The sequence below is a fragment of the Crocodylus porosus genome, unplaced genomic scaffold (assembly GCF_001723895.1).
Source record: "Crocodylus porosus isolate Cpor-Errol unplaced genomic scaffold, CroPor_comp1, whole genome shotgun sequence".
NCBI classification, from domain to species: Eukaryota; Metazoa; Chordata; order Crocodylia; family Crocodylidae; genus Crocodylus; species Crocodylus porosus.
Window position 1 is genome coordinate 16,163,931 of NW_017728943.1, and position 24,211 is coordinate 16,188,141.

The 24,211-nt window shown below is 47.4% G+C and overlaps 1 protein-coding gene across 4 annotated transcripts in view; it reads left to right on the plus strand.

Moving 5' to 3' along the window:
• Positions 1 to 24,211, plus strand: part of LSAMP (limbic system-associated membrane protein) — a 1,430,869-nt gene that overhangs the window by 1,374,681 nt on the left and 31,977 nt on the right. The window contains exon 8 of one of the 4 annotated variants that reach the window (XM_019548767.1): positions 3,962 to 3,968. The exons of the other annotated variants lie outside the window; for them this stretch is intronic. Within the exon in view, the coding sequence (XP_019404312.1) occupies positions 3,962 to 3,968 (7 nt within the window). The remainder of the gene's footprint in view (positions 1 to 3,961; positions 3,969 to 24,211) is intronic. 4 annotated transcript variants of the gene reach the window in all.

Consider the following 24,211-nt stretch of genomic DNA (forward strand, 5'->3'; position numbering starts at 1 on the left):
GTTGCCAAAATCCAAGCCTGAGCCTGAGACCGTGTGTCTGAGCTGAGACTCAGAGAAGTCTCCATGTGTTAAGTGCTGTTCAAATTGTCTTCAGGTCCATCTCTATATATTCCACCCAAAATGATACATGGCAAACTACTTGAAAATGGCTCTTCTTTGGATATTCCTTGTCTGAGTAGAAGCAGCAGGGTACCTGAAATCTTGCAAGGGGAAAATAAATTCAAAACTACTACTATGAGGAATCCAGAACAGGTTGAGCAAATAAGTGGGAACAGGGAAGCATGCAAACTTAGGAGTGCTTACCCACAACAGATCTTTTCCCTGGCTCATCTGTCACCAATGAAAGCAACTTCTGCTGTTTGTATGGCAGCTCATCTGGCTCACTAATCATTAAAGGAATCATAGTTAGTTGTTAAAGCACAAAAGATGGTGAGAGACCTTGACTGACCAAGTCCACAAGGAAAGAGTCTAAAACTATAGTAAAGGAAATCTGGAGACCTTGGTAGTAGTTACATCTCTGTCATGCACGTGATAAGTCTTCAGTCAAATCAGCATGGCAGAGATGTTCAAAAGTTTGTCCAGGTTTTCAGGGTATCTCTTCCTGGCACAATGGAGGTCTGTATGTACCTGGGCTAGCTCTGAACAAGATGGCATGTCTGCACAGCTTCATCAGTGTCATGAAAAGATACTTGCTTAATTCCTGGAACCAGCATAGCTGTATCCACTCAACATTGCACCCACGGTCATTAACCTTGGTGCTAATGAGCTGAGCACCAACCTGATATGATTGCTGCTTCTGGTTCTGCAGTTAGGTGGATTGGAGCTAGCTCAGTGATCGGGGTACCCAGCTTGACACTCTTAAAGAGGTCTGATTTTTAAGAGAGTGGAGGCTCCATGCCTGAAATCAGGCCACCTTAAGGTGTTTTGAGTTGAACACAGAACTGGAGTCACTCAGAATCACTAGTCAGCCAGAGACCCCTGGCCTTCTTGGACCTCAGTTTCTCTGTGTGAAAGAGAGACACTGAACCTGCAAGGGTGTTTTAGGGACTGAATAGTTAATGTGTGTATAGAGCATGTGGGGACGGGGGCAGAGTCCAAAACATTACTAGAAGACTCAGGAAAGTGGCCGGGTGCCCAAGTAAAACACCTGCTTGTCCTTCAAGGAGATGAACAATAGCAATGGGTGTTTCCCAACAGCTCAGCTTCCCCACCCCACATTTTCAAATCAAGATCTTCTGCTGGCACTTATTCAGCCTCAGGATGTGGCTACAATTGCCTATTTAGAAGTAAATCTGCAAATACTATTAAAGAAAAGTGCCAAAGAGAGAGAGAGAGAGAGAAGCAAAAAAGAAATCAAGCTACCATTAAAATTAAATCCCAGAGAGTGATTTGCAAATAACGTTCAAGGAGCTGAAAAAAGGAGTAAAGTAGGCCATTGGGAACCTAGCATGGCAAAATAAATCCAATTAAACATGATTATTATACGCACTGTAAACGAAACATATGCTTGGATGTGAAATTAAAGTCATAGAAGCTGTTCGGAGTTTAAAGATTGGTGGGGTTTTTTAATTTCTTTTAGAAATTTTGTGGGACTTCTAGTGCCAAATATTTCTGTCCAATGGAGAAGTCATGGTCTGTCCCTTTTAAAATATGTATATAAATATTTATCTATATTTGTTCAAGTTCATAGGCAGGCAGGGATTTTTTGCCCAATTTTTCTCTAGTCTATTGCCTCCTGTATGACTTAGTGGCCCATTAAGGTAAATGATACAGCAAAAATTGTAACTGAGCTAAGCCAAGATTTCTGTGCCAAATGTCCTTTTTAACCAAGCAGCCAGGGCCATCCAACACTTTTAATCAACCTTTTAAAATGCTTTCCCTCTGCTTTTGATATTTGTTTCACTGCTTCTTGTTCCACTGATATTATCTCAGGGCACATCACAGGGTGTGGACAGACATAACACTTGAACTGTTCCAAGAATGTCACTGATCAGGAACCAGTTCACAGTTGTCCCTGGACAGAAGTGTCTGTACATATACTGATAAGGGTTCTAAGTGGAACCATCACCTTTTAGGGATGGCACTGCTGCTGAAAACCCACCACCAAGGAGTGGTAGAGTATCCAAACCATTGTGTCTCCCAGAAAGGAATGGAGAGGTTGCTGGGCACTGACAGTGCCATGTAGCCTCCCCCCCCACTTGTGGTTTTCAGGGAGCTCCATGCTTTTGCCCCTCCCCTTCCCAAGGTCTGTGGGGCTTTTGAACTCCTGCCTTGAAAGCAATGCTTCCAATTTCACTTCTCTGCTAGAAACCCTACACTTCATAGTACCAGGGGCATTTGCAGCAAGGGCAGGGTTGCCAACTGTGCATAAATTTACAGACAGTCCATCAAAGACGCACCTAAAAACACCTGTTATATGGTGCTTTAAAAAAATGGAGCTGACCTGAAAAAACTAAGAATCCCTCAGCTTACTTGCAGCTCATCAGAATGAGACTAGTGGTATGCCTTGATACACAGACAGAGCGTAGCAGTGCCACCTTATCTCTGGTCAGGAGTGCAGCACCCTGCCTCAAACATTCTCTCCTGGTTTTATAACCTATAGCTCCCTCCCTTGAGCAATGTGCTGCTGCTGCTGCTGCCATGCCCAGTGACCTGCCTGTAATACAATTGGGTTGCAGTAATCCTTCTTTGGGATCTGGGCCAGATCAGGGAGATGGGGCTAGCAGCAGTGAGGCTGGGGAATGAGGAGGGGCACCACAGTGTGGTAGGGGATACCAGGGTGTGGGGATGAGTGTGGGGTGGGCAAATTATTCTATAAAACCTTTGCTACAATCAAGCAGGGTTGCCAACCCAGGGTTTTGTTTTGTTTTTACTGACAATCTGCACACTTTTTACTGACAGCAAAACTTTTTTTATTATGGTTGGTGTTAAACCTCTAAATATTAGCCCAGCCCTTGTCCAGGATCTAGCAGAAGGGTTACATTTACATTATTTAAAATGTTTGTCAATAAAAGCATATGTCAGTACAAAAGTTTGGTTGTCTTTAAAAAAATGTTCTTGGATTGGCAACCCTGGATGAGGAGGAGGCAAGCCACACAGCTCTCCCAGTACCAAGCAACCCTTCCACCCTTCTTCCTCACTCCAAAATGAGCTGGTACTATGGAGCACAGGGTTTGTACCAGGCAAGTGCAATTGACAACATGGCTTTCGAGGCAGGGGTTGAAAAGCTGCAGAGATCTTGGGAACACAAGCGAAAGGTCATATGCCCCCTCCCTCTCCCCAGCACCTGAAAGGTACAAATCTAGGGAGGGCAGGGGTATGGTTGTACCCCTATTTCAGATCTGGGCATGGGAGAAGCAGTCCCCAAAACAGGTAAGAATATCTCCCCTCTCTTCCCTTCCATCTTCAGCAGAATGACCCTTCCCATCCCATTTCTCCCTGCCCACCACTGCTGCTGTACCCACTGTCCTCAGCTGATCAGGGGCAGGGGAATACACCAGAGTTGCTGCTGCTGCCCCACTCCACCTGGGGACAGCAGTGGCAGGCAGGTGCCCTCTACCTGCACTACCAACCCAGGCTGGCAAGGAATAACTAAGGGGCTGGTAGAGAGAAGGAACCCACCTGCTGCTGTTCCCAGCTGGAGCAGGGCAGGAGTGCTGCTCAAGCCCGCTCTGTTCCTGGAGTAGCCAGGGACAGTGGCAGTGGCAGGTGGGGAGAAGAATGAAAGAGGAGGTTTTGTGCTTTTGCAGAAAGAGGGAAAGGGAGCAGGTGCCAAGAGTGGGATGGGTGGTAGTCTTACCTGATTTTGGTGACTTAAAAACAGTCCTAGCTTCTGTTCCCATGATGCAGTCTATCTGCCCCGGGGCCCAGAGGATGCTGGTGGCATATGGACTGGGATCATAGAGTCCTGGCTCCATTCCAGAACAGCCCCATGCCCTGCATGTTTTGGGGTGGGGGAGAGAAAGGGAGTGCGGAGTGCAGTTTGGGATGTCTGGAAAGCTAACCAGATACTAGGCACAGGATGTTCTCTGTCCCAATGTAACATTAAACCTGTTTTGGGGGACTAGCTCATAATAATACTTGATTTTCCTGGTGTGCTTTTGAAACGTTCCAGGAAGTTTAAGCCAGTCTTCAGTGGGCTGTATGTCTAGATTCCCGGGGTTTAAATTGTGTTTAGAATGTACTAAGTATTACGTCTGCGCACACCCACAGTGACATCACAGTAGCAGTGAGTCTTTGAGAACATACGATGTTGTGTTGCATTCTGAACCAGGAAATATTAAGTGGAGGTTATGAAGAGAAAAGCAGAGTTTAAATAGACTGGATCTTATCAGCTTGCTGAAATCCCTTGGCAGCTTCTTTAATATGGATGGTCAGCACAGACATTGGTGCTTATCTCAATGTTCAGTCTCCACCTTAAAAGAAATCTCAGACAAAAGTGACTTTTTTTGACCTGAGCCCTCGAGTTTACATTGTGAGATTCTGACCTCAGCTTTGTCACTAACCTCTTGTGTGACCTTAATCATCTCATTTTCCCCTTCATCCTTCACCTTCCCTGTCTATCAAGTATAGGTGATATTTCCATAACTTGGAGTTTCTGAGGATTAATTCAAAAGAGAGAAGCTTTGGGATGAAAAGTGCTGTGTAAGTTCCAGGTATTGTTATCATTATCTGGTTGCTGTTGAAATTCATTACTTTTAGGCAGGTCAGCAATTTAAAATGGGTCTCTTTAACTTGTACTGGATACGAATCACTTCACTAGTACATTAGTGAAACCCTACTGCTTTTTAGCTCAACTTCTCCAAATGGGGCCTGTGGCCTCCTTTGCAATACCAGGTTCCCTGGAAAAAACATTTGGGCATCCTTATTCTGAGCCAGGACTTTAAAAATGCCCTTACATATCTTCTGGGCTGATGTGTCATCAGTTGGTGGTAACACTGGCCTGTCACTGTTCTGATGTTGTGTTATCATGGGATGTCATAACATCTGGCTGTACTGTGGCCATATATATCATTGAGGCCACATAAAGTTTGAATAGAGGTACCCTTCCTCTGTACAGATAAGACTAGCAGGACCTCAACTCCAGATATTTCCAGTAGTACCTCTCATGCTTACAGCATTATCTGTACCTTAGACCACTCTTCAATCTCTCTGAATACTCTCCACCTCTCTGTCCCATCCCTTCCACCCCAACACCAAGCATCTCAGGCATCATATCTCAAGCTTCTCCTGCAGTGCAGTTCTATGATTCTTCCACGCTTACCTCTGGCCTGGGGTTACAGCCCTCTGTGCATCAACCGTGATTACTCAGCAGGCCTGTCTGAGTTCTGCACCTGCAAGTCTTCCTTCAATAGCTTGTGACCAGTGATTCACACAGGTGACCAGACAGTTCTCTCAGACTACATAATTGTTATTTTCGCAGGAGGAACAGAGCATAACAAAAGAGAAAAATGGGTTTAAAACAACCTGTGGCTTCCCTTAAGCCCTAGCATCTTATTTGCCAGGGAAACAGGCAGGTTCTGTTTCTTCAGATCCCAGCAGAGCCTGCCTCTGTATCAGTCTGTTTTCCACAAACATTTCCATAATTATTTTCCTTGAACATAACTCTAGAGAATGAATTTTTTTACAGTGTAATGGCTCAGCCTTGTCAAAACACGTCTTACAGCATTGTCAGGGGCTTCAGAGTAGCACCTTCCCAGCTATCATCTTAGGCACCGCTGCTTAATAACCCCTGAAATGTTAACTAGAGGTTGCATTGCTTACCATGATGCAATATTTTATCTTCCACTCATTTCCCAATACTCCTGCTATTGAACAAAATGGACCCAGGCATAAATATCCCAATAACCCATTGTAGTTATCTTGTAACTGGGTTACATAAGAGCTCAGAAATTATTAGAGATCAGTCTCATATCCTTCATACCATCTCCCTCTGACAACTATATCAGAGCTTGCCATGTGTCTGAGTGAGTGACATTGTTCTGAATTGCCAACCTTAACAGATAAAGGAATTCATGTGAAGAAAACAACTGATAGGGCCTTTTCAGACAAAGTCCATTTCTGCTCATCAGGAAGAAAAAGATAAAAATAGTGACTGGGTGAATGGTCTATAGGTGGGGGGTGGAAGTGGGGTAGTCCTGTCTTTCCACCAAACACTTACTGATTGGAGAATGACCCTGGATGTACTGTAGACTGTAGCTAGTCTCCTCCTAGCTGTAGTTCTCATAGTCTGTATTGTTACTAATGCCTTGATCACAAGGGTGGGAAGGAAGAAAGAGCTGTTCATTTGGATCTGATGACCAGAGGGTGGAGCTTCCTCAGAGGCCCAGAGAAAAGCCTTCTCTTTAATGGCCTCCAATTCTTCTGCCCACTCCCAACCATGGATTAAGATCCCATCTGTAAAGCACAGTCTTCCTCTGCTAATAATGTGGTCGCCTCCTCTATGCTAGGACCCTGTCCTACTTTCTCCAACACATGGATGGGCCTAAGTACCAAAGCAGTTCCAATGAGTGGCCACCTCTTCAGTGCAGGATGACCTTGTGTTGGATGAAAGTCAAATGTCTGGTTTGTTTTAAATGGGGTGCATCTAAAGGAAAGAATCATGAGGAAATAGGGTACAAATTCAAAAGGGTTAACATAATATAGGGATGTCCCATTGAGCGATAATAACTACCTGTCTTTGACCAGCCTGTCAAAATCAGGCAGCAGAAAAGGTTTGTTAACTCCCTTATGGCTTGTAAATGAGTGAAGTCCTGCAATGCCTTCCCTACTGACTTAAGAGAAAGAACAGTGTGGCAAGCCTAACAAGATGTTAGGGTCAAATCCTGCTCACCTTGGGTCTGAATTTGACCAGAATTTGTCCTCAAACAGTATGGAAATGCTCCATAGAACCAGCACAGCCCACAGCCTGTCCATGCTGAAGCAAGACTCTTTTAAAATAACCCAGCTATGTTTGAGAGCCTTCCTTCAGCACTTCATTAGAGTTAGAACTCATTTCCCTAGCAAGCCAGAACAGACAGAACAGTGCAAACTGAAAACATTCACTGATTTTAAACCATGTAAATCCTTTGATGTGATTGGGAACCCTAGAGCCCAAACTGGTCCAAAGAGTCCAGCCCCGTCCTATCCCTTTTGCTGACACAGAAGTGGAATAATTTAAAGCACTTACCTGACTGAGGTGCCATATTTGGACCCGTACCCAGATCAAAACTTTTCCCCAAATTCAGGGGAGTCTGTTTGGATCCACCTTTCAGATTGCAGTTATCACCGTGTAAAGGTATCCACATTGTATGGTCAGAGTGCACCTCCACTGTGGATGGCTGGTTGGAATCAGACATCAGCATCTCAGGGCAAGCTCAGTCTTAAAATTGGTCACCCCCAAGAGAAAGGAAGACCTGAGAACTCCAGAGGCATCTGGCAAATATTAATGAGCCAGATTTTCAACAGAGCTCTTAGTATTTGGCAGCTAGAGCACCAGTCTGAATGCAGCAACACATACTTGTGTTAGATGTGACCTTGCACTGGAGACACTCAGTATGGATTAAGCAAGTCCAGGTGCTCAAATGTTGATGGCAGTTGCTCAGCAATGACCTAACCCTGGATGTCTGCTTGTGTGACACAGGTCACAGAGCTCATTTGATAGTCTGGTTGACAGAATAGAAAGGAGAAGAGTTGTTTAAAGCACCAGTCTGGATGTAGGGATCCTACTCCTGGCTCTTCCTTAGGACTTTGGGTTAATTCACTGCCCCATCTCAAAACCTCATTATGCCCATCAGCCAAAAAACCCCACCAAAACCAAAATAAAACAAAAAAAGATAATACCAGACTAAAAAGGAGTTGCAAGACTTAATTAATTTTGGTTTAGAAACAGTGCCTTGGATCAGGGAGGAATGGAGAAGGGCCAAGTATTATTTTTATTATTCCAGCAGCTAATGTTGGCTGGGTTTCTGGATAGCGATGGATGGCTTACATTTGCCAAGATTGCATTAAAAATCTTCTTCCCCATAAAAAAGAAAAAAAAATAGTTTCCTAAAAAAAGCTCTACCCACCCAGAGAGAAATGGTTTTATTGCTTGATCTGTTTCTGTACTTTTTGTTCATTAATTTTAATTTAGATTGACTTATTCCAAAATGAGCCCTAGTTCGCATATATTTGCATAACCTTCCCCAGCTTCAGTCCTGCGATGAATCCAATGAGCTGAGTGAGAGATGAGAGGCAGGTGAAAGCTTGGACTGCAGAACTTATGGAAATGCTTCTCAATAAACTCTTTGCCCTTGCAATGGGATAGCAAAACCGCCCATTTTTAGCCACAGCTACAGCAGAACTGACCAAGACCCAGTACCCAAAGGACCGGTTCAGGTCAGACTAACTATTGGGAGAAGACAAAAATAACTACATTGAATGGATTAGAAATGACCCCACCTTGGAGTGACTGTGCTGAGAAATCAGTTGCCAGTCATGGTGGTTGGTAGCACAGTCCCTGCTATAGTATAGACAGGTTCATTGTTAAACTGAAGCTCAAGCAGAACCTCACTAGCTAGACCTAAACAATGCAAAATTTAACCCAGCATTTGGAGGAAATGCTGCATATCCAGCAATGCAACATGCAGCTTCACACCATCCAGCCCATCCTAAAACTGCCAGTTGAGTATGCAGGGAATAATAACAAGCCTTTGAATCACCCTTCCCCCTTGGTTCTTTAGTTGGAGAGGGGAGTGATGGCCCTGAGCAAGAAATATTAATTTCCTATCAGGTGCACTGTAAATATACATAAAGCCTCTACCCCCTCCCTTCCTCCTCCCTCCCTCCTTCCTTGTTCAGTCATCTTCCCAGCAGCAACTATTAAAAGCACTACTAAAACCAAAGTAGAGGCAGAGGAAGGGAGTGAAAAGGCATCGTTCCTTGTTTTAATCCTTGAATATGAAGAGGGGAAAAAAGATTCACCCAAGAGAGCCGCTGAAGAGCAACTTCTGCCCTTCCTCCCCCATTTCCACTGTGAACCACCAAGGAATTTGGCTAACAAATTGGCCTCCCATCTGGTTATTGTCCCAAGTGAGCAGTCTCTCCATTCACTAACCCATGACGGTACGTCGGTTTGGGAAGCATTGGGTTTATCTTCCAGACTCAGGCGCTGTGCTGGGCCCGTTTGTGAACTGGTTGCCATTCAGTGCCTGCTCTGCTGTTGATAAAGCACATTACACATGGCTGGGTTCGCATGATTAATACAGCTGTCTAAGCGCTCTCTCTAAAAACAAAAACAACCAGTGGAGAAGGGGGGCGGAGCGGGGGGCGCAAGAAAAGTGTCTTCAGACAAATCAGGCCTGAGGGAAAAGCAGAGGCACACTTCCCTGGTGGGCGCAGAGGCCTAGGCCTGCAGGGAAGGTGGGCAACAGAAAGGATGGGCTCATTGTGGAGGAGAACAAAGGGGAATTGTATTTATTCCCCATGCACACACGCCTCTCTGGACTGCAGGGAATCAGTTCATTGGGATGGCAGGGTAGAGGGGGGCAAGCAGGCAGGAATCTGACTGTGTAGAGGATGTGGCATAAGCAGGGCAGCTTTACCAAGTCCCAACTAGGCATCTTCTACAATAGGTATCAGAGGAATTTGTGGGCCTGTGATTGGGGTGCAGTGGCCGATTTGGTGGTCTGTCAAGGGCAAGGTTCTGGGTTTAAGACCCTGGCCTGGCTTAGCTTTGTTTCCCTTCCTAGACGGCAGAGGCTGTTATGGATACCAAGGAGGTTATGAGGGACAGATCACTCTAATACCCTATTCTTATGCTCTCCCTCTAACGCAGTCATGCCCTGTAGGTTCTGGTGATCTAGCATGCAGGTCCATGTTATCTGACACATGGGGCTTCCCACAGGTCCTGAGTTTTGGTAGCAAGGGAGCACCAATTTTTCAGACCTGTAGGGAGCCCCCTGAACCAGATGATGCAGCCCCAGAGGCCAGATTTGACTCATGGGTCAGGGGTTAAGCAGCCGTACTCTAAAGCACCACTCCTGTCACTGTTGGAGAGAGGGTACTGGACTAGGTACACCTTTGGCCTGACCCAGTATGGCACTGCTTATGTTCTTATGACTTGACCCACCTTTGTCAACTCTTATTACACCTCCAGGGTATACCTACTCATACATATCAGGATGCAGATGCAGGCTTATTTACACCGCACCTTAGACTCAATCTTCCCATGCCCAGGAGCACCTAAAGGGTGTGCAGAAGTGGTTTTGTATCAGCTTTTCACTCCACCCCACAGCTGCCAGCATGGGAACAGTTCAGCTTGCACCATCCACCTTGCAGCCCCCTCGATCCTCCACACCCTTCCCCTGCATAATTTAGAGGAGCTTCAGGATTGCATTGAGTTGCAGTGTGTTGCAATAGCACTAGAGGGTCTTTTCCCCTTCCCACAGCCTGCTCTAACCCCTCTTCCCACCCACCCCATAGATGCATTATCTGGGGATTGGGCTGGGGGGTAGTAGGAAGCACCAGAGCTAGCATAACTTCACTTAAGCATTCCCTCATGCAAGGGCTGTTTAGAATGGCATTAAAAGCAATGTTTCTTTAACTCTTTCTAAAAGCAGGAAATAGCCCCACAATTGCCCTCAACTCCCATGACAGAAATTGGGAAAAAGATGAGTGTGAAATCTATATGCCAACTTTCACAAATACATGTGCACATGAACGTAGTTATCCTGACATCTGTACACACATTCTATTCAACCATAAAAACACGTGTGTGTGTGTGTGTGTGTGTGTGTGTGTGCGTGCGCACACACCCCCCTGATCTCACAACAGCAAAAGCAGGTGCCTACAAGAGTGCAGACACACACTATGCACATGTGTGTACAGACACAAACCCTTTGACTTGCCATCTCCAGCATGAATACAGCTGCATACACACACAGAGACATGGAGATGCCAACACAGCTTTGCTCACAGAAGAGTTGCCATGAGCTCTGTGGTGACCTGACCCCAGAGCAGAGTGCAAATGCATCATTCACAAGGGCAAGCAAAAGAGAAAAGAAATGCTGTGGGGCAGGGCGTCTCTTTGTGTAACTCCATCTGTCTCTCCTTCCCTTATCCCTTGCATTCCTACCTCTCTGCTCCATCAACCTTCCTGTCTACTCCTAGCTCCCTTCACAGCTGTTTCTTTCAGCCCCCTCATTACTGTCCTGTCTTCCTCCACCCTCTTCCTGTCACTTCCTTTTGAGCTTTCTCTGAGCTATTCCCATCGGTGAGACTCCCCTGTCTCCTGTTTCTCCATCAGTCTCATGCTGTTCCCCCTTTCCCTAAATCTTCCTTTAATACCCACATTGCTCCTCTGTCTCCCTCTCCTATTGCTCGTGCCTTCATTCTGTTCCATAATCACACCCTACTCACTGTCCCTCATTCTATCTCCAGCACCCCTTTCATATTCATGCCAACCTGTTACTCCACCCCCATGCTTAGTGCCTAGCAAAGCCTGTATTTACTGCCACTCTTGGGGGTGAGGAGCAAAGACAGACAACCTCAGAGCTGTGGGAAATGTAAATTTCATACAGGGCCACTGAGCATCCGATTGGTATACATTCAGGAGTGTAGCATGGGGTGAACAAGCAGGGCATGTGCCCCAGATGCTGACTAATGGGAAGGGGTGCCAAGACAGGGTGGCAACTCACCCATGGGTTTTTGCTTGCCTCACCACATGCCTGCTGCTTGCCTCTGTGACACTCATTGCTGTTGCAGGCAATGGGTGTCGTGGAGTGCAAGGCATTCTAGAAATCAGTTTTGAGAGCAGCAGTGGAGTTCACTTGCTGCTGGGGAGAAAACTGATCTCATTTTTGCCGTTGAATTCAGCATTTTCTTTTGCACTCTGGACATAGGCTTTGGTGGCAAAACAATGGGATAAAATTTTCCCCTGGCAGCAGCAAATTCCACCACTCTCCTAAAGAACGATGATTTCCAGAATACTTTGCACTCTGTGAGACTGCCTGACGGCTTGCTGCTGTTTCTACACCTGCAAGTAAGAAGGTAGGTGGAGCAAAGGTGGGGAAATGGTGAGAGATGACTGCCCTGGTTACATTTTTTCCACTCTATGCCTCTGCAAACATTGTTCATCACCAGTGCAATGTAGAGCAGGTGATGAGGGCTTTGCTATCCCAGGCTGTTTAGTGAACATTGAGGAGCTAGGTTGTATGTGTCATCGTCACGTAACTGCTGCTGGTGAGATGGAGCATGCTGCCACACACATGCACAGTCAGAATGAGAGATGAGCTGGGATGCCAGGGGAGGAAGAGAGGTTATTCTTTCCAAGAGGTTCAATGAGGCGAGACCTCATGTTCTTAGCCATGAATAGTGCCATGGGAATGACCTGTATGATATATTCCCTGACTGCTTAACTTCTGGTAGGGGATTCTTATATGAAGAACTTTAATGCGAGGGGAGGTCTCAGTAAGTCATCTGGGATGCACAATGCACCAGACTTTGGAAACCATAACTGTTAGGTGCTAGCAGAATGGCTGCATCGAGGGACAGATGGGATTTCTCAGTGGTGGTAAAATTCCAGAAATTCCCCCAACTCTACAGAGTAAATAAACCAAGAACAAGAGACAGTCTTGAAACAAGTCTGTTGAGCTCAGAGAGAGAGTTTTGCTGTTCCTCAAAGACTTAAGACTGCAGTTCACTTCTACAGCAGCAATGACAGTGGGGTATCGTTAGGGTAGATGGGACAAGAAGCCATCTCTAGAACACAATAACCTTCACTAAAAGATACTGAATGTCCTTTTCTTGACAAACTACAAACCTTCTCTAGGAGGATGGATGTACAGATGCATTAGGAAGGATGGATGAGTTCCAGTTCACCATGAATTGTGAACACTATGGGAAAACTCTAAAATGGTGGAAGAGATAGGCCTCATCTTGAACAACACAGATAAGTGGGGCGGTGGAATAACCTAGGGAAATTCTGGGCTCTCCATCACTGGAGGTATTTAAGAAGAGGTTGGACAGCCACTGGTTGGGGGTGGCCTAGGTGTAGCTATGTTCTGTTATGAGTATTTTTCATGCTTCTGGGCTTTGCTGGTTGCTGCATGGGGCTGGGAGGATACTCCCTTCCCCACCTGCTGATCCATATGTCAGGGCTGTTTTTAAGCCTTCCTTGGAACCGCTGGGTGTTGGCTGCAATCAAGGCTTGGGATTTTGACTAGGATGTTTTTCCTAGGACTTAAATCAGAGGTTCCTGGCTAGACGATCTTACTCCTTGCTCAGGGTAAGACTAATCACCATGTTTGGGGTCAGGAAGGATTTTTACCCCCCATCAGATTGGTATGGGCTGTAGAGATTTTTACCTTCCTCTGTAGTGGGGGGCATGGTCCTCTGCCCAGGATCTCTTGAGCATTCTATATATATAAAGGGCTTAGTCCATCTGTCTGTGTCTGTCTGTCCATAATGCTCTTGGGGACGTGGCTCCCAGCAGCACATGGCTCCAGCCAGCGCTGCATCAAGAATGCCGTCAAGACTGATGCGCTGGGTGGGCAGGGACAGAGCTGCTGACTGCCAGAGTGGGGGAGAAGTGGCACGGGGCCAGACATGGAGCAGGGGAGGAAGGGTGGTAATGGGGCTGGACATTGGGGAAGAGGGTTTGGCATGAGACTGGACATGGAGCGGGGGATAGGGTGGGATGCACGGCCGGACACAAAGCAGCGGCAGTGCATGGTGGTGGGTGGCGGTTGCCACCTGCAAGCTTCCCCCTCTGCTCCTGGAAGGTGGTGGCAGCATGGGGTGGTGGTGCTTCATCCCTGCCCACCTTCTTCCCACCTTGCCCTGTCATTCTTAATGGGCTGTTCACTAGTATCTTAATATCCAGGGATTGGGTTTTTCAGTTTGCCATGGGAAAAAAAAGGAAATGGGGTTTTCCCCTTTTAAGTAGAAAAGTGTAGATGTTCTCCTTTCAAGGGGAAAAAAGTAGGAATCAATGGGTTTCCCCTTATAGGCTGGCAGAGTTCCAGCCTGCAAGGGGCTGCTTGGGGCTGGGGGGAGCAGGAGGAGGGCAATCAGAGGCAGGGAGCTCCACATGCATGCCAGGCAGCCAGAGCTGTCCCTTGGGAGGCAAGAGTTGGGGTGACTGCCCTGGGCCCCACACTTCGGGGGGCCCTGTAGACAGAGCCATACAGGCCCCACCAGATCTGTGCTCTGGCTGCTCGCCACCCCTCCCCCCCCGCTCCCCACTCTGGTCACTTGCCACCCCCTCCCCTGTCCCCTCCATGCACAGGGCTTGCACAGCCTGGTATGCCCCGGGCCCCACACACTCCTAGGGTCGGCTCTGCAGGCAGCAGTGGAGAACAGCTCCCGGAGCTCCCACCAGGTAAGTCTATAGGGAGGGGCAGATTGAGACCCACATGGTGAGGGAGGGAGTAAAGCAGGGCTGGGGTCTGGGGTGCTGCCCAGCTCAGGTGGTGCATAGGACCCGAGCCTGCTGCACGAATGCATGGCCATAGGGCCTGGCTGGGGAGTGGAAGGGAGCCACAGGCTGCTCATCCAGGAGGGGGCAGCTCTCTACTGCTGTGCACATTCCTGGAGAGGAAGGCATGGGGGAGGGGGCATGTGACCCCCAGACTTGTGCGCAGGATGGGGGCAGATGCAGGCTGCCTGCTGCTGCCTTGGGGCTCCCCACCCTGCTGTCCTCCTTTCAGGGGCCTCCATGGCAGAGCAGGATTGACAGCCTCAGTGCCACTGCCAGAAGCCCCATGCTGGCCGTGTCATCATGGCAAGTCATGCCCTGCCCACCTTTCAGTGGCATTATGGAGTTGTGCCCCCCACTGCTGCCTGGGGGCCAGGGGGCATCCCAATGAGCCTGCCTGCTCCGCTCTGCCGTGGAGTCCTCCAAGGGAGGGCAGCAGGGTAGGGAGCCCCAAGACCATAGCAGGCAGCCTGCATCCCCCACTCCCTCCCACCGGGCTCTGGTCCAGCTGTGCCACCCACCAGGCGCTTCTCTTTGCTCTGGCCACAGCAGCCACTGCCTTCTGCAGGTGGCAGCTGGGGCTTGGGCACTGCTGTGGGGGGTAGGGGACTGTGGGCTCTGGCCCCGTAGCCCTGATGGCTGGGGCCCCCCTCCAGCAGGGCTGTGGGGGCAGGTGGCTGGGGGTCATGAGTGAGAGGCACCAGCAGGGAAAAGGGGCTGTGGATCAGGCTGGAGGGGCACTGGCAGTGCTGCTGGTTTGGAGCGAGGTGCACTGGCAATGGGCAGGGCTCCAGCAAATCACAGCTACTCAGCACCACAAAGCAAGGGAGGGAACAGCCACAGTTGGACCCACAACCTAGTGAATGAAGGGGGCAGGGGGAGCTCTGATTTTCCATGATAAAAAACCCAAAATTAAATCCCAAAATATCTAGGTATATAGAATGGGTTTTTTTATAATGACTGAGGCACTGGTAGGCTTCCAAATTGCTTAAAAATTGTAAATGCATCAACAAACCATTGTGTTCGGCTGATACCTATATAGTGGTGTTTCATTCAGTCGTGGAAAAACACAGATCGTGGGGGGTTTTAATTAAAGAATTTTGGACTTTTTCTGAGAGAATCTGCCATTTTAAACAGAGAAAACCGGGATCCCAGTTGATAACGTTTCATAGAAGCAGGAGTTGATAGCCATGGTCCCCTAGCTTTACCTGCAGCTAGTTAAGCCATTATGTCTCATGCTGTGTCAGGGTTGTCTGTATGTAGTTTTGCTAAGAGGTTAGACAATGGATTTGTATAGGATGGTTTGGATAGGGATGTTCCTGCCTCAGGCAGGAGGTTCAACTTGATGACTTAGGAGGTCATTTCAAGCCCAATTTCTCTATGATTCTATGAACACGGGAAGACACTATAACATGGGGTGCTAAGCACCACAGATTGACTCTAGAGAACTGGGAGGGATGAATCAAATTTAAAACCAATCTGGCAAATGTTGTAACACCACAGTCAGACTCTAGAGCAGTGGATGGAACAGAATACTTTAAAATGTGGCAGTCAATCTCTAGCATGCCCTCAATGGTCTCCAGACTGGATCATCCCTCAGTCAGGCAGAGTAACTGTCTGCTTTCAGAATAGGCAGGGTATTGACTGCGCAGTCATAGTCACCCATTTATTACCCCAGTTTGGGATTTAGTTTCAGACCACCTATTGGTGAAAGGAAATGGAGGGCCTTAGATATTAACTGGTAGGGCGAATCGGGTACAGGACAGCTTTAACAGTAAAAAACAGGGAACACTGACTCTAGCCTTTTTTCCCCCCCCCAAAGAAAAAAAAGAATACAGGGTGAGTGGAAGCCAACCGAGCAAACTCTCGTAAGAAGTAGCTGCTAATCCCTAAAGCCTCAGAGTAGAGTGCAGAGCACTGGAAGAAAGAAATTAATAACTTTCAAAGTATGACCTTGAAAATGGAATTAACAGTATTCCTCCCTTTTAAGCCTTCATGATAATAAAGATTTCATCTTCTGAAGCCCTGGCAAAGAGAGTCAACAGACTAGAAAAATGACTTCCTGCAGAGGCACTGGCAAGCATAAAACCCAAGACCCTCTGGGCCAGAGGGGTATGGGAAGAAAGAGAGAGAGAGAGATTTCTCTTTCTTTCCTCCTTCCCCTGCTGCTTCTCCTTTTGTGGCTTGTTTTTGTTTTCTCCCCATCTTTGCTTCTCTCCCAGGACATGTCCAAGAGTATAATGGACAGAGGGGTTACTGAGCTCTTCCTTGCAAAAAGAACTAGTATGTGACAAGATGGAGTCCAAAGCCCCAAGAGGTAGAAGCTCCCTAGAAAGCAGCACCCCAGGACTGCTTGGTTTCATTCCTCTAATCTCTCCCTGTTGCCCATCCTTGTCCTCCAAAAAGATACCCAGGACCTAATTCTTCTCTCACTTGGTTTTCTGTTGTGTTCAGTGGAGGGACTCCTGACCTACACCAGTGTAAGCAAGCAGAAAATCAGACCCCAGGGTTCTTTGCCTAACAGCTCCACTGGGGATGAAAGACCATGGTGGGAAGGGGCAGGGGCAGACAGATGAGCATCCTGTGGGTTATCCCTGCGGTTACCTTTTATGGATGAGTTGGAGAATGCATCTGCTGCTTGCTCACAGTCTAAGGGGTAGCTTCTTGAAGCTGATTGTCTCTGTATGTAGTACTGGCTATGGTAGAGTGTATTCTTGGTGGTGGTCGTAGCATCTGTCAGTTTGGGTGCTGTATTCTGTGAAGCTGAATAGGTTTGTGAGATCAGTCTCACACCTGGCCGGTTCCTGCTACCACTGACTAAGTGATGGGACTATGTGGAGTACCAGATCAGCCTCCATGTATGGGTACCTTCAGTCCTGTGCTTTCACCCTACTCACAAGCCCTACTGGAGTTCAGTCAGCTGAGGAGGCCCAACTCAGACCACAACTTTAGAGCCTCTGTCCAGGGCCTTAGCAAGCAGACACATTTGCACAACACATTCGGACTCTAGGGTTCCCAAGCAATAATCAGGAGCTCACTGAAGTTAGAAGTTAGCTCCAACAATTATGGAGGAACAGTGCAGGCAATGAAGAATAACAGGTGTTCAAGAAGAGGTTGCACAGCCACTGTTCATGGATAATGGAGCTGTAGCTATGCCTGTGTTCTTCTCTAGGTATTTCCCATGTTTCTGGGCTTTGCTGGTTGCCTCATAGGTCTGGGAGGGAATTTTTTCCCCTTGCTGCTACGTGCATCGGGATTTGGGGGGGGTTTTAAAAAGCTTTACTCTGAGGCACTGGGAGTTAGCTGCAACCAAAGCTGGAGATTTTGTCTGGGGTATGCCAGTGTGGCTGCTAGGACTTAAATGTGGAGGTTCTTAGTTACAGGGTCTTTCTCCTCTGTTCAAGATCAAACTGATTGCCATATTTAGAGTCCAAAATTCAGATTAGTATGGACTGTGTGGGTTTTTTTCCTTCCTCTATAGTGAGGGGCATGGCCCTCCTCCTAGGATCTCTCCAGTATACATTAACAACATTTGCAGCACCAGATCATTGGCTGTCATGGGCTGCCTGCTTTACCTGTGGCAGGTTAGGATGTTATGTCTTGGGTTTTGTGTCAGGGTTGGCTGTAGTTTTGCTAAGGTTAGAAAATGAATTTGTATGGGATGGTTTGGATAAGGCTGATCCTGCCTCAAGCAGGAGTTTGGATTAGATGACCTGTGGTGTTGCCTTCCAGTCCTACTTCTCTATGACTGTTTGATTCTATAATCTGTCTGCTGGGAGTAACTGATCTGATTGAAGATCTGCCTGCCATAGGGAAGAGAGAGAGATAGAGAGAGCAGGTACCTGGAGTCTAGGTAGAGATCATTTCTGCTATGGGGCAAGTGCTTTCCTCCATTCCCTGCATCCCCATCTCCTCTCCTGATGACTGACTATCTGAGGCAGAACATAAAGCATCTGGCAGTGGTTTGCACTCAGGTTAAAAGTTGATGGCATTGCAGAGACATGCATCTCTCCCTCTCTCCTAGTTTTAGGGGCAGAGGATGACTTTTCTTTCCTAGTGAGCCTGAACCAACTCAGTCACAAAAGGCTAGGAGAGCATGGGATCTCCAGTTGCTATAACTGTGCCCATTTCCCCTGTTTTGGTGACCAGGGTTTCTGCGTCTTTGCCTTTGATGCCACCTTGTGGAGAATGGTGATTTAACACCCATGATATTAATGTGCAGAGGTTTTGCTTTTACTGGACTTGGTCACTAGATGGCAGGAACAAACTGTGCTTGGGATGTTCTGGCGAGACCTGAAGAAGAATGTATTGCATTCAAAAGTTTATTTAACTCTATCTCAGTTATACAGTCCAATTAAAGGTATCATCCTAAGAAATCCTTGTCTTTGCAAGTAGGACAGGCAGACTGGAAGGAAATAAGGGTGACAGGGATCCATCTAATTAATACTGTAAAACAAATGTCCTGTCTTTAATCGTTACCTGAGTATCTGACACAGGATGGCCCATTTCCACCAACCCATGACCTTCAGGAAAGCAAAATATGAAAGAGATGTGCACACACAGAAACACACACACACAAGTACCTGCCTCACCCCCAGTAGGTGTGTGTACGTGCACACACACAAAACACATGCTGGCATGGAGCTACACCACACAAACAGGCACAGCCAAAAGTTTATTATATCCAACAAATGGTTATAACCTCACACCTCAACTGGCAGTGCTCCTCTTCCCTTTCTCATATTCATCCCACCCTTAGCCTCCTTTCTTTACCCCCTCCCACATTCCCGAGTCTCCATCAATTTCTTATACCATCCTATTCTGAGCTGGCATCTTCTCCTCTTGTGGCTCATCTGAATCTCAAGCCAGCCTTGCTGTCTTTACCAGTTCACTCAAAAGCCTTCTCTTGCACTATCCCCTTGTCAGAACCAGCCCTCAGCTGTCATTGCTCCCTCATGCTTTTCCATCACACTATCACTGCAAATACAGTATCATCATGCCCACATACTCGTCACAACTCTTAGTAGCATCAGCCCATAGTCATCACATAACTGAGCAGGTATCACCCCTGTCTTGTTCCCGGTGGACTGGCATCCTTCTTTTCCATATCCGTAACTGGTCTGAGCACGCACAAGTATCTTTCATTCCTTATCGCCTCCATGCATTGGTTTCACCCCCTGAGATAGACCCTTAAGACTCTCATTTGGGCACCAATAAAAGCTGTGAAGAACACAGGGACTGGCTTTAGTTTTAGGAACTGGCCAAGAGCTGGAAAAATTCCAGAGCCCAGTACACAGCAGTAACAGATCCATGGAGGTCAAAGCCACAAGGAACCATAAAAATGCCCGGTTTGACCACCCGGATTACACTGGCAACGAGGGGGTTGGGGTGTGCAAAATGGGCTGTATTCGATTCAGATTTGGATTTGGCCTGATTTGGGGATCACTGTCCCCGATTCGATTCAGCCAAATCCAAATCTGAAGATTTGATGTTGATTCAGGGAATCAGCGATTCAGGCATGGACACAGCATTAAATATTTTTTCTACGTACCTCGAGGTACCATTGCGGCTTGTGAGTGCTGCGATGGTGGGGCGCATGGAGCATCCCACAGGAGTGCAGGGGGCTCTCCACATGCTCAGCGGTCAACCCAGAAGTGGACTGGATGTACTTCCAGTACACTTCCAGGTCCACTGGGGAGTACACTGGGGGGGCGGGGGCCTGTACCCCACAAGCTCAGCGATCAGCCACAGGGGGACCCTGGGTGCCCCCCAGACCCAGGAGGCACCAGTCGCTGAGCTGGGGAGGGAGGCGAGGAGGGGGAGGGGGCAGGCCCTGTGCACTCCCTGGCGGACCCAAAAGTGGACCAGAAGTGCTTTTGGTCCACTTCTGGTCTGCTACTGAGTGTGTGGGGGAGCCCCCCGCACTTCTGTGGGATGCTCCGCAGCTGGTACCTTGAGGTACGTAGAAAAAACATTTAAAGCTGTGTCTATGTCTGAACCTCCAAATCTTTCTGAATGTCTCCAATTCAATTCAGAGGGATGTAGGGATGGGCAAAATGCAGCCCAGGGGCCAGATGCGGCCTGCCAGGCCATTCTATCCATCCTGCAGGGCCCCTAAAAAATTTAGAAAATTAATATTTATCTGCCCCTGGCTGCCTGTCATGTGGTCCTCAATGGCTTGCCAAAACTCAGCAAGCGGCCCTCTGCCCAAAATAATTGCCCGTCCCTGGATTAAAGGATCTCCTGATTCGATTCGGATTCAGAGATTCAGCCACCAAAGCAGGCCGAATCTCTGCTGAATCAAATCAGGGACCAAAGCTTTGCATAGCCCTACATGGGGTGATTCCTGCATCTCTCATTCATTGAAAGATAAGCCTTGTCCTTACAGGGTGTTTGTTGTCAGAGGCAGTCACCAGCCTGTTGGAGGTTAGGTATAACATCATATCAGACTCCCACAGGGTGGTCAGTGTACGTGCTGTATCAGAATGCCCTTTGAACTTGCTGCTGCTGCAGGTGTTGCGTGTCTCCTAACAATCTCAGTGGTACAGAAAGCACTACTGCATGCCCAGGTCAAGTGACAACAGCTCTACTAGGTTTATTATCTACAAAGCACCCAAATCCTAACACATAAACCCTAAACCCAGTCCAAAAGGTTCACAGGCCCTCCTGTATATACACCCATTAAAACAGTTTTGTTTGTAGCATATACATTGTAGGTCTCGCCAAATACTTATTTGGTAGCCTCATATGCAACCTAGTAGTATGATCTTCCCACCAAGTAGGGAAATACGTCTAGCAGGGCATCCTGATTCTTATTTTGGTGTCTTGCCCATTCTCAGTGAGGTCTGCTTTATCTAAGCATTTGCATGATTTATATATACAGGATCAATGGTTGTATTAATTTAAACTAGAGCAGGACCTACATTAGGATGTACCATTTTGTACATAAACAGGCAGAAAGCAGGGTAGAGATGGTCCTTATGGGCTGCCATGCAAAGTTAGCATTTTTCAGTATGCAAACATGATTCATAAGATAAACCCAGAGGTTTCAAATACAAACTGGGCCAACTAAATCGGACGGCCTGGAACTTACATCAAAACCTTCCTGTATCCTGTAATTTTAGGCAGTTCCTGAAGCTATTAATTCCTAGATTGTCCAGACATTAACACCTGAAAGTACTTTTAAGGACATTTTAGGCAGCTTAAAGTTTTGCCACTTCCAGTCAGGTTTACCTCTGATCTGTGTTACCCAGCTCCTGTTCCGCTGATGTGTGGCCATCCCCCTTAGCTGAGCCACCCAAGTTTCAGTCCTGCAGTATCCCAGGATGCAGTGTTCTGTCCCCCACCCCCCTGTTCTCTGTGGACAACATTTCCACCCCCTGACCTCTACTGCCAAGGGGAAGGAAAGGGGTTCTGGCACCAAGCCAACTCCCTCTTCTGCTCTTGGCGTGTGACTGCCTCTGGGGGTGTAGCCTTCCCAGCCCCATGCATGCAACCCTGTGCAAACAGGCTGCAGCGCACATGCCAGGTAGCCAGGGTGCAGGGCACAGATGGGTCTGAGAGTGGGGTCTAGTGGGGGTGGTGCAGGAGGAATAATTGGGTCCCCATGAGCTGAGGCTTCCTTCCTGGGGCAGGGGCAGTAGCTCCCCCAAAAGTGCCCTCCCTCAGCACTCCCACTTCCTAGCTACTCCAGGAAGTATGACCACCACCTCAATCCAAAATCCCAATTTATTAAAACATGAAACCTTCTTTAATTTACTTCCTCTTTATTTCTTTTTAAATCCTTTTAATTTTTTTTTACTTTCTATTTTATCCTTTAGGGGCTGACTTCCTTCATTTCACCACCCTTCCCCCAACATTTCCTTTCCACCTCCCATTTCATTGCCAGCTCTGCTCCCGTTAACTCTCTGCCTCCCACTTTCATGTTCCTGCCCCCATCCCCAGCCCATCTCTCACATACCCCGACCTACAACAGGGATGCAAGGCTGTCCTGGCTTACCAGCCCTGTAGTGGCAACTCACAGCTGTGCAGGTGGGGGGCAGTCAGAGATGGTTTTTCAGCCTTAAGGTGTGACCGCTCCAAACTCAAGGTAACACTAACAGTGATCAACATTTGAGCAGCTCAAAGCTCAATGTGTAACAAGACCCAGACATTCATTTAGCTTTCCTGAGCAAGATTTCAGTTCATCAGATGATATGAAAGGACACGCAGTTACCAATAGCCAGTCTATTGCATAAGTAGGCTGACTTTCCCTTATGTCCTGGTGCGTAATGTCCCATAAACACTGATTAGTTCAGACTGTCCCCCAGATGCATACAGTCCAAAAGCTTGGAGCTATGTGTTGGCATTGAGCCCTACAAAATTCATAGAAAAGCAGGGACTTTCTACGAAAAATCTTAGAAACTGGAAGGGACCTCTGGAGATCATCCAGTCCAACCCTCTGCCTGAGACAGGTTCATCCCTACCTCCATTATCGCATACAAATCCTTGTCAAACCTGTTATTAAAACTGCACAGTCAACCCTGTCATACAGCCTAGTCCTCCACAGGTGAAGCAGAGACAATGGTGGTCAGTGTCCCGCTGCTGCAAGGGTTGTCAAAATATACTGGAGAGATCCAGGGAAGAAGGCCATGACCCCTGCTACAGACAACACAAAAATCCCGACAGTCTGTATGAATCTGACCATGGGATAACATTCATTTCAGACCCCAAATGTGGCAATTGGTCTGGTCCTCAGCAGCCAAGATATAGATAGGCAAGAACCTCTGGGTTTTAGCCCTAGCAGAAGGACTGACACACCCCAGCCTTAGCCAACATCCAATGCCTCTAAGGGGGAAAAAACCCTGACGTGTAGCAATAGGAGGGGGAAAAAATTCCCTCTTAACCCCATGTGGCAACTAGAAAAGCTCAGAAGCATGGGAAGTACCCATGCTTACCCGCACAACTGATGGTTAGCTAACCTCTTCTTGTACACCACTAGTGATGGCATTTCTACAACTTCCCTGGGCAATGTATTCCACCCCTTCACTGTTCTAATAATGAAAGGGTTTTTTTCCTGCTCTCCACTCTAAACCTACATTGCTACAACCTAAACCATTGGTCCACATTCTACTTACTGCAGCAAGACAGAAAGGTGTTTTCGCTTCTCTTTATGGCAGCCCTTCAGATATTTGAAGCCTGCTGTCACATCTCCTTTTAAGCTCCTTTTCCACAAGCTGAACATGCCTGCTTCCTTCAATCTCTCTTTGTGTGAGATGAATTACTTTTTCACCTGCCAGTGGACCCTCTCTCTCTTCTCCACATCTTTTTAAGAATGTGAAGCCCAAAACTGTCCACAATATTCTAGATCAGTGGTGCTCAACCATTTGGCCCCATGAGCAGATGAGTGACACACAGCTGATCTACAGGCCAGATTGGGCCTTGTGCCAACCCTGCCTGGCCCCACACACTATGATTGCGCCCGGCACCCACTCTGCTGGGCCCTGTGTGCTAGGACTGGCCCTCATGCACGCGTATCAGGTCCTCTACACTGCACCTGGGATCCTGGTTTTCGCTGTTTAAAAAGCTCAAATTTTAAAAACCTCCAAATTTCTCTGATCAAAACCCCCAAATCCATGTTTTTCCATAATTAAAGTGAAATGCCACTATACGTGTGTGTGTGTGTGTGTGTGTGTGTGTGTGTGTGTGGATAGATAGATAGATCTATAGGTCTCTCTCTCTATATATATCTATATATAGATGTGTGTGTGTGTGTGTGTGTGTGTGTGTGTGTGA